This window comes from Lissotriton helveticus, chromosome 2_1 (assembly GCF_964261635.1).
Source record: "Lissotriton helveticus chromosome 2_1, aLisHel1.1, whole genome shotgun sequence".
Taxonomy (NCBI): domain Eukaryota; kingdom Metazoa; phylum Chordata; class Amphibia; order Caudata; family Salamandridae; genus Lissotriton; species Lissotriton helveticus.
In genome coordinates this window covers 1,941,043,229-1,941,054,614 of record NC_136059.1, presented here as the reverse complement: position 1 = coordinate 1,941,054,614, position 11,386 = coordinate 1,941,043,229, and the positions used below count along the sequence as shown (strand labels likewise).

At 49.0% G+C, this 11,386-nt stretch overlaps 1 protein-coding gene across 1 annotated transcript in view; it reads left to right on the top strand.

The window, feature by feature from the left end:
• Positions 1-892: 892 nt before the first annotated feature.
• Positions 893-11,386, top strand: part of FREM3 (FRAS1 related extracellular matrix 3) — a 203,339-nt gene continuing 192,845 nt past the window's right edge. The window contains exons 1-2 of the mRNA XM_078676872.1: positions 893-5,930; positions 9,931-10,020. Coding sequence (XP_078532998.1) covers positions 935-5,930; positions 9,931-10,020 — 5,086 coding nt within the window. The 5' untranslated portion in view covers positions 893-934. The remainder of the gene's footprint in view (positions 5,931-9,930; positions 10,021-11,386) is intronic.

Here is an 11,386-nt window from a genome sequence, read left to right as displayed (position 1 = left end):
GCAGTTAGTTGCTCTTATTTCCCGAAGCGCTCGTCTTATCTCCTCGGGAATTATTTATGAATAGGATTTTAGGCGCTATGAATAGAAAAGTTGTGATTACAGTATATGTTTTACTCGAAGTACTCTTGTGCCCCCCGCACACCTGCATAGTAAAAGCGGGAAGGCTCATGTCTACGACCCTTTAGAGTGCTCGATGAGCGGATATTTCCTGCCTGGGTCCAGCGTGTGACTGAGATCGTGCATGTGAGAGGGCGGCCACTGCTGAGTGCAGCAGCAGCACCTGCTGCGAGGAGAGCTCCCGAAATAGCTGGGATGGTGTGTGTGACGATCCCACAGCAGGGCAGCGTCTGTGCGTAAAGTCACTTTTAAGCAAGACTCAGTTAAAAGCAGAAATCACAGCCTGGACTGCAAGATAAGCGCGCTGAAGTTCGGGCACCGTGGATTATTTTGCTCACTCGGTGCATGAAACTTCTTTTTAAGTCTCTTCTAAAGGGATGAGTGGGATACCCGGGAGCAGCCGTGGTATGAGCGCGGGCACTCCAGGCTGCGGGGGGTTCTGAAGCACTCTCAGCTGAGAGGCCCCGGGGACCCCCCTCGGCGGGCTGTGATCGCACCTGTCAAGTCAGACTGTGAGGAGGAGACCCTGGGTCCCTCCTGCCCTCGGCTGTCAGTTGCCCGCTGATCAGGCTGGGGCGGGCACACTGAGTCTGTCAGCCTCGGGGCGTGCTGGTGGTCTGGGGGCGGGTCCAGGCACTGGCACTCCCGCACTGGATCCTCGGGAGGGGTGGGCCGGCAGGGGCCTCCGCCCCACCCCCGCCCGCAGTATTACCTGCCGCTGGGGGGCCCCGGCCACACTCTGCCCATGTGCTTCTCAGGGGAGAGAGAGCAGCGCACACCTGAGCACCGCCCGAGCACGGATTACAGGCAGAGGAGGATGGCGGCGGGGGCTCCCAGGACTCTCGCCCTGCTGCTGGCGGCGCTCTGCAGCCTGGCCCTCGTGGGGGCGCAGCCCGACCCCCAGCACGGGCCCCGGCCCCCGCACGGACAGCTGCAGGTGGCCAACCACGGGCTGCGCGTGCCCTTCGGCCGCACCGCCTTCCTGGACCCCCTGCGGGACCTGGTGATCCAGGCGCCGCCCGGCGACAAGTGCACGCTGACCGTGCTGGAGGGCGACCCCCCGGCCCCGCGCCCCGGGGTCCTCGCGCCCCGCCGCTTCCCCTGCGACTTCGGGCCGGAGGAGGTGCGCTACACCCACCTGGGCGCGCGCAGCCCGGCCCGGGACCGCGTGCGGCTGCAGCTGCGCACCGACTCCCAGCACGAGACCGTGCTGCTGCCCCTGCTTCTGGAGGTGGAGGTGGTCTTCCAGCAGCTGCAGCTCGTCACGCGCAACGTGCCCCTGCTGGTGGAGAGGCTCAACGGGGTCAGCAACCCCATTGACAAGAAGGTTCTGGACTTCGCCTACGACAGCAGCAGCGAGACCTGCAAGGTGACGCCACTGCCGGGTCAGGGGGGACTGCCCCGGTACGGGAAGCTCCTCAACTTTACCTCCTCCAGCAATGGCGTCATGGACTGCGAGGACTTCACCAGGGCCGGCTACCGCTACCAGCACCTGGCCACCACCAGCTCCCCCAACCGGGACTATATCCCCATGCTGGTGGCGGTGCAGGGCCCTCCCGGGACTCCCCCCAGGCAGGAGCACTTCCAGATCCTGGTCCGCATCAAGGAAGGCGCTGAGAACCTACCTCCCAAGCCCAGCTTCTTGGCCATGATGATGATGGAGGTGGACCAGTTTGTACTGACTGCCCTCACGCCGGACATGCTGGCGGCCGAGGATGTGGAGTCTGACCCCGCTGACCTCATCTTTAACATAACCTCCCCACTGGACCCCCGCCACTCGGGCTACATCCTCAGCACCGATGACCAAAGCCGGCCCATCACCTCCTTCCACCAGCGGGACGTGGCAGAGCTGAAGATCGCCTACCAGCCGCCACCCACGGACTCTGACTCCGAGAGGATAATCCAGCTGGAGCTAGAGGTGCTGGACACAGAGGGCGCGGCCTCAGACCCCTTCGCCTTCATGATCGTGGTAAAGCCCATGAACACACTGGCACCCGTGGCGACCCGCAACACAGGCCAACTGCTCTTTGAGGGCCAATCCCGTCAACTATCTAGTGCCCACAACCTGGAGATCAGTGACGAAGACAACTTGGACAATGTACGAATTACAGTCATCAATGGCCTCAAGCATGGGGAGCTGATGGTAGCTGGGGCCCCAGGCCGAAGGTACTTCACCCCACAGGACCTAGATGCTGGGGCCGTGGTCTACCAGCATGACGGCAGCGACACGTATAGTGACAACATAGTCTTCCGCATGTCGGATGGGAGGCATGAAGTTGAGTTCCTATTTCCTGTCACTATTGCGCCCACGGATGATGAGCCACCCATCTTGAATGCCAACACTGGGTTGGTGCTGTCCAAAAATGAGGCGCAGCAGATCTCACCCTTCATTCTAAGTGCCACTGACATTGACTCCGAAGACTCCACCATTAAATTTGTGTTGGAGGAGCCCTTCTCCCGAATAGGGGAGCTTGTGCTGAGGCAGGCAGAGGAGCCACCAGCTGATCCTGACTCCCCCTGGCGCCATCTGTCAGAAGAAGGTGTCTATGAAAAAGTGGTCACTGAGTGGCTCCAGCAGGACATTCTGGATGGCAAGCTTTATTACCGCCACATTGGGCCCCACAGCACTAGCATCGTCATGGACCAATTCGTCTTCCGGGTCCAGGATGACAATGACCCCCCAAACCAGTCTGGAGAGCTCACCTTTATCATCAGAGTGCTCCCTGTGGATGATATCCCGCCAGAGCTGTACCCGGGCACCATCTTGGAGATGACCGTCAAAGAGTATGACCTAACTCACTTCAGGAAGAAGTTCCTACGCTACACCGACTTGGACTCTGATGACAGAGACTTGAAGTACACCATTGTGACACCCCCGACTGACACTGACGAGAACCATCCAGTCATCACTGGAGATATTGTGTTAACTGAATCCCCTGAGATAGCTGTCAAGGAGTTCACACAAGCCCAAGTCAACCACCACAAAATAGCGTATAAGCCCCCTGATCAAGAGCTGGGGATCACTCCCAAGGTGGTCCAGTTCTCCTTCACTGTGGAGGATACTGCTGGCAACTCAGTGGAGGGCACCTTCACCATCTTCCTGCAGCCTGTTGACAACAAGCCACCCCAGATCACAAACACTGGGTTCACAGTCCTGGAGAGGAACACTTTTATCATTTCCAGTAATGAACTGGATGCCACTGACCAGGACACAGACCTGGATAACATTGTATTCACTATCGCACAGGTCCCAAAACATGGGCATCTGCAGTACATGGCAGTAATCATGTCTGTGGGGGAGTCCTTCGTCTTGGATGACATTGCCAATGGACGAGTTTCCTACAAGCACAGTGGGGATGAATCAACAAAGGACTCCATACAGCTGGTGGTGGGCGATGGGGTACACGAGGTTCCCATCACTGTCCGGATCGTTGTCAAGCCAGTAGATGATGAGGTTCCCACCATCATGTTACCTTCAGGCTTGCTTGGCTCCGCTATCGATGTGCTGGAGAATGGTGAAACGGAGATCACCAGCAGTGTTATACAGGGCACCGACCCAGACACGGATGACCTTATGTTGACTTTCATTGTAGAAGAGCCCCCTAGGATGGGTGACATCCTTGTCAATGGTGTGCCCTCAGAGAGGTTCACCCAACAAGACATTATCAGTGGGTTAGTAGTTTATTCTCACACTAAAGGAGAGATCGGCTTGCAAAAACAGCACGATTCATTCAACCTCACTATCTCTGATCTATCTGATGAGTGGGTGATAGGGGGAAATAAGGTCCAGGGAGTCCGTGTGCAAGTGACCATCCTGCCGGTGGATAGTGTGGCCCCTGAGGTGACTGTTGGCACACAGTTTACAGTCTTAGAAGGGGACAAGAATTTGTTCACACTACAGAATCTGGATGCTGAGGATGTTGATACACCCAAGGATGACATACTGTGTACCATTATTGTCCAACCTACCTCAGGTTATGTTGAGAACATTTCACCTGCCCCTGGGTCTGAAAGGTCTAGGGCTGGTACTGCAATCAGTGCATTTTCCATAAGAGACGTCCGCTCTGGCCACATCGGCTATGTGCAAAGCATCCACAAAGGAGTCGAGCCCACTGAGGACAGATTCACCTTCCGCTGTTCTGATGGTGTCAATTTCTCCCCCAGACACTTTTTCCCAATAGTGATCATTCCAACCAATGATGAAAAGCCTGAAATTTTCGTCCGTGAGTTCATTGTGATGGAAGGCATGAGCCTGGTGGTGGACACACCCATCCTCAACGGGGCAGATGCTGACCAGCCGCTCGACGAGCTCTCCTTCCTGATACTCAAACCCCCCAAGCATGGCAGGATTGTCCAGCAGCTCACCACTGGTACAGTGCCTGTGAACAACTTCACCCTTGAAGAAATCAAGGAAGGGTCCAACATAGTTTATGAGCACCGTGACTCTGAAACCAAGGAGGACAGCTTTGAAATCCGCCTCACCGATGGCAAGCACACTGTGGACCAGAAGGTGCTCATCATGGTCATCCCAGTGGATGATGAGACGCCAAGGATGACCATCAATGATGGTCTGGAAGTTGAAATTGGGGAGACCAAAATCATCACCAACAAGGTTCTGAAAGCCACTGACCTGGATTCAGAGGATCCGTCACTCACCTACATTATCCGTTTTGGTCCCAGTCAGGGTCTCCTCCAGCGTCTTAACAATGAAGAGACAATCTTAAGCAACATCACCATTGGCATGAATTTCACTCAAGATGACATCGACAAGGGCTTGATCCAATATTCTCATACTGGCCAGGAGGGGATCCGAGACCTGATCAAGTTTGATGTAACTGACGGCACCAACCCTTTGATAGACAGATACTTCTATATCAGCATTGGAAGCATCGACATGGTGTTCCCAGATGTGATCAATAAGGGGGTGACCCTGAAAGAAGGTGGTAAGGTGACACTCACCACAGATCTCCTCAGCACCAGTGACCTCAACAGCCCAGATGAGAACCTGCGATTCAGCATCACCCGCGCCCCAAGCCGGGGTCATCTTGAAAGCACTGATCGTCCAGGGGTGCCCATCACCTCCTTCACCCAGCTGCAGTTGGCTGGCAACAAAGTCTACTATATACACACATCGGATGATGAGATGAAGATGGACAGCTTTGAGTTTGAGGTAACTGATGGCTACAATCCAGTGTTCCGCACCTTCAGAGTGTCTATTACTGACGTGGACAACAAGAAGCCAGTGCTTACTGTTCACAGCCTGGCGGTCAATGAGGGTGAGAACAAGTTAATCACTCCCTTCGAGCTGACTGTGGAAGACCGGGATACCCCAGATAACCTATTGCGATTCACCATCACCCAGGTCCCTGTCCATGGCCAGATCCTGTACAACAACAGCCACCCAGTAACCAGCTTCACAAAACAAGATATGAACGAGAACCTAGTCAGCTACCGCCATGATGGCACAGAATCTAGCGAGGACAGCTTCTCCTTCACTGTCACCGATGGCACCCACCCGGACTTCTATGTGTTCCCCGACACCGTCTTTGAGACCCGCCAGCCACAGATGATGCGTATACTGATTAACTCCTTAGACAATGGGGTGCCCCAGATCGTGGTGAACAAAGGCGCGCCAACCCTACGAATCCTGCACACGGGCCACCTGGGCTTCATGATCACCAGCAAGGCCTTAAGGGCCGAGGACCGAGACAGTCCCCACAAGCTGCTCAAGTACAAAATCAGCGAAGGGCCTGAGCATGGGTCCATCATCAACACGGCGCAGGGCAACGACAGCATCGGCACCTTCACACAGGGTGAGTTATATGTGTGCTCTCCTCTTCCATCTCACTGCCTTCAATCTACATTGGTAATCCACTCTCCTCTACCTTTGACTTGTAGCTGCCAGGCGTGTCACTGGGTAGGTTCAGCAGGAACATGCAATCGTGGACTGGAGGGTCTGCAGTGGCATGGACCTCCACCACTGAGGTCATCATTATGGGCGAACTGGTCATAAAATCCAACTCAGCCAAGTTGGAATTTAACTAGTGCAATGAATACATCTCAATTCGAAATCTTTGAGGAATAAAATGTGAATTTCAGTGCTTAACACAGCAAAATTTGCATTCTCCAGTAAGTACCGGGCATTTTTTTCCCTGATAAATACCAGCAGCTTTTACCTCATACAACGAATAATTGTAATATGTGCAGGAGTTACCACACATAGCGATATTAACTAGGCCACTCCTAATGAGGGTTTAAGTGTCTGCTGTGATATTTGCCCATAAACCCACTGATACACTGACATTCGCTTACATATGCCCTAACTCAACCCAAATCTTGATCTTACTCATTGCCCCTAATCCTTTCTCTTGTTCCCTCACTCCCCAATTCACTCAGTTCTCTATTATTCAATCCCCCTCTCAGTCTCTAGAGGCATTCACCCATGCAGCAAAGTCTGAAAGGATAGTTACCCGTACAGTGCAATGCCTGCAGATGCATGCTCCTATATTTCATCTGCTTAAGTGTACGTGAACTGAAGACACTTTCATATTGCATATCCTTTGAAATATCAGCATATTTGTATTGCATGCAAAGGTACAGGCTTCCTTTGAAATCCAATATTTTGTGTTATAAGCGTCATGTCGTGTAAGTGTTGTATTAATCGTCATTGGGGTATAGGTCTCTCAAATTGTTCCATGCCAGGTGTGAACAGCCCATACAGTCCTGATGTTGTTTTTGTATTTGACGTCTAGTAATTTAAACTTACATGTTTTTTTTGGGGGGGGGGGGGTCGACGGGCTTTATGTGAATCATATAGATATTTACAGCAAAGTCAATCCATTATAGTTTTCATCATTTTGATTTTGCATTCATAGACACAGCTCGAACATGTGTACATTTCCCATCTAGATTACCTCAGTTTTTTATTTAAAAATTCTTTTTTAAATGTGAATATTTATTAGTTTTGACAATTTTTTTTGCTTCCAACTGCTTAGAACCAATTCTTGGCCTTCCCTCCTGACTTCCACGAAAACATAGGTTTGAACTTTATTTAATGCCATCTTAATGCATTCGCCAGAGGTGATCTCTTTATGCTTAAACCGTTTAAGGTTTCTTGAAGCCCAGAGGCTTTCTTTGACACAGTTGACATTTATAAAGAGAGAAGGCATGCACAAATGCAAGCACGTGACCGGAAACTGAAAGGCGGGACGAGCTGTACTGCCCCTACCTGACAGGAACTGCTCACACCCAGGGAGAGACGAGAGAAATAGAAAATATAAGAAATGCAACGGTAAATGTGGACCTGAGTGTAGCAAAGGATGGACAATCGTTGCATCTCTAAAAATCTGATAGAGCATGTTTTGATGCTGTCGAGCCTGCCTTCACGTGCATCGTAAAGTTGTCGGTGAAACTGTTTTCAGGCCACAGGGTCTGTTGCGCCCCCGCAGCCCACACTAAAGAGGAGTTTTTGGTGACTGTTGATTTATCCACTCCCGCTTGCCTTGAAACTGCTTTTGTGCATTAACAATACACAAACATCAATCTGCAATTGTAATGCAATACAGACACTTACAGGCGGGCAGGCGATGCTCAAGTGCTCCAAATGCACAAAAGCAACGTGAAAGCAGCTGGGAGTGGGTGATGGCAGCCCCTGCATCACTGTGCTGGTTAATGCATAAGTGCGGGTACTATGAAGGATTCGGACTTTTAATTCTTTCCCAGCGCAGCTCCTCTGTTAGCGTTTGGTGCCTAAATACTCTGCAGTCATTATGTAGATGCCGAACTGTGCACCAGGGATTCCTACGGGATTACTCCTGTCGCTCTACCCGGTACAGTAGAGACAGATGCAGAGGAGTGTGGTGTACTACTGTGACTACAATCGGCAACTCCATGGACAATGTGCTTTGCAGAAGCAACAGATTCGTAAAATAAAATATCACATAACAAAGTCGTTTTCGATTTGCATTTGAAGGATAATTTTATCAAACTGACATTTGAAAATGTCACCCATCCACCCTCTCAATCAACCATAGACCAATCTCACTCATTGGCCCAAACCAGCACACTTGTTTACTCAATCAGAGATTTGATATCCTTCATGTAGTCCTCACTCATCCTCTCACCCAGCATTTCACCACACAGTGGTGCCTGTTCACTTCACCACTCACTCATACGCTTATATAGCAACTCACTCATTCACTTGCTAACTTATTCAATTTGATTTGATTTTCCACCTGCTCACTTACACACTCACCCGAATCATGCGCTCATGTATCTACTCATCCACCGATTTACTTGTCATTGACTCACCCACCACTCACCCCTGCTCTACTCACTTACACAAGCCCACTTACTTGATAGCTCACTCATTTATGTACTCTCATGTACTCACACAAACACCTAACAAATTTGCTCACTCACTGATTAGCCATTCACATAACTCTTGCCCATTAACCTGGATGTATCAAACCACTCATTCGTCCTTTCATGCAATACTGACCCAGTCACTTATTCACTGTCTTACCTACCCACAACTTACGCACTCATTTACCACTCATCCATCACTCAGATTAATGCCTCTCTCTTTTAATTTCTGGTTCAACGTGACTTCCCTCTAGCAGTTCCATCAACAGGCAAATATTTTCTTTATTTCCCATTCTCTCCCGTCCTTCCTATGAAGATAACACAATTCTTTGGTTATGGAGGACTGGTGACATAAAGAAGTCCTAGACTTCCGCCTCAACAAATTGGAAACATGGCATTCTTCTTGGTCAGTTCTGGGCTTTTCCATCACCTTTATCAGACCTTTGACCCCAGTCAATAAGGATAAGTCAAAAAGCCTCCCTTTTTGTCCAAGATGGTTGACCACCAGTGACTTTTGGCTGTCTGTCTTCTTTATTCGCTACGTATACCAGAAAGCAAAGCGAAAAAATCAACTGGATAAATCCCTCACCTCTGACATGGGGCAGCCTAGGGTCCTAGGTCCCATATCTCATCACATGTATGTTTTCTGAAATAGGTCTGGTGCTTTTCAATTACCACTGAGGTAAACCCTCCACTCTCTACCCAGGAGTACCAGGCTAAAGCTGCCTATGTACTGGTCTACCCTAGCCTTGGGCTCAAGCTAAATGTGAACATTCCTTAAAATACCAAATGCACAGATTCCCGCTCAAGCCGAATCTCATGGTGCCCTACATTTCTTTCTAAAGTAGTCAGAGCAGCACTGCGCTCCCTTACAAACTCCAGTTCACATATGAGGCTACCTGTCTGCTGGGGCCATCAACCTCTTAGCTTCGAATTTTAACGTGTCATCAGACAGGTGCTTTTGCTTCATTCTTGCCCATTTGAAGGATAAGTTGTGGGTTTTAAAACACTTACCTCCAGTGCTTAATTTGAACTGGTGGTTTCTGGTGCTCAGCACCAGCACTTAATTGTCAACAACAGTGCTTGTGACAGTCTGACTCAAGGTGGCACTGTCTGGCTAATTTAGAGATGACCACAGCAACAGTTAATTATGAATTCAATACTATTACCTGCCCCCCGAGCCATTCTTCTAGCTTTGGGGGCTTGAAATAGTCCAAACTGTCACACTTACAAGAGTGTGATGGTTAGTAGTTGTGTTGTTACTCTCACTGGCAGCATGGAAGGGGCAATGTGTGGTGCAAGCTGCAGTGGCCTCCTAGCGGTAGCCCCGCCACTTATTTTTTTACAGATTAAGCAATGCATACCATCTGATCCGTAGAGTATGAGGAGTCCAAAAGAACATGGAACTCTTTCCAGACCTCTAATCCATGTTATTTTCGTTCTCCCCAGCTGATGTTGATGACATGAAGATCTGCTATGTCTTGAAGGATGGCGACAATGCAACAAGTGACATCTTCCACTTCTCGATTGAAGACAACGGTAAGAACTTTACAATGTGTTCCATATTGTGTTGAGTTTTTTTAGAAGTCTATATATGTTACACACCTAGCCCAAGGGGGCAGCAGACCATTGTGACACATACTCTTCATGAAGCTCCTATCATATTAATGTAGCCTTGGATGCAAACTGGTTATAAGGGTACCAGTGTCTAACAAGCTATTGGTCCAACGTGCCACTTAAACATTCCTCAACATGTTTCCAATATCCCTGCTGCTTGACCTTGAACATTCTCATTGATGTCCACGGTTACCCAGAGCTAACATTGCTCCCTGATTTCACAGTATGTTCTCTGTAGATGACGGGCTCTACTCTGCTCTTGCCATCCAAGCTCTGCTTCTTTGGCCCAAACCTCAAAAAGTTGCTCAGATTACACAATGTTCCGTTCATCACTATGTCAGTCCAAAGAAGAATTCTATACATTGCTGGAAATGTACTTTAATTGACCAGCAAAATTAGTACAACTATGTTCCAAGTTAGACCTTTATGAAATCTTTATTATGCCTGCGAAATGCACACAAGTTTATCCTACTGTGGAAGATGTTTTCTCCTTAAACCAGTCTCTTGCATGAACTTCAAATGCCAAGTATGCCCTCACATTTAATTTTTACAAATGATACCTCAAAGTTAATTTTGTGAAATTTCACATCAGTTTTGCAAAATTGTGTGAAACAAAATCTCAGTTTCATAAACTCATAGGGCATTTGTTTTCTGGAACACGTAGTACCTTTTTAATATCTAAGACTTTGCAAACATTTAACACTACTTCCTCTGAAGGATGCTCAGGTATGGCCTTGAAATCAAAGGTACTAGCTGTAGTCCTTATGCTTATTCCTTGTTTCCAGACAAGCCTGCCATAGCGTTCGAAGCACAGCAATAAGAAGATTGAAAAATGACAGTTTTTCACTGTAATTTCATCGATATTGATAACCACCAAATCTGTACACACAGTCACATTCCGTAGGTTGATACTTGTAATTTCCTATAAAATTGTCTTAGCGCAGGATATATAGATGTCCTTGCTGAAGGACTTGCAGGTCAAACTATTTTCCTTATATTATTTATACTTTTATTATTATTACCATCTTCGTTTTTTGGTGTTAACCGATAAACACTAGGGATATCTCACCAGAAGTAAAATTTCACATATTAAGTTAAATCAAAGAGTAACCTTTTCTGCTGAAGCTCCACTGCGAAGGCTCCAGAGGAAACATAAGCACACCACAAGCAACATAAAAGTCCCTTCATTTTAGTTTTTCTCTACAATCACTTTATCCCTTGCCCCCAAAACTATTTCCTGATATTTCACATGTCAGCACTGTCAGAAAAGTAGGTGGGATTGCACTGG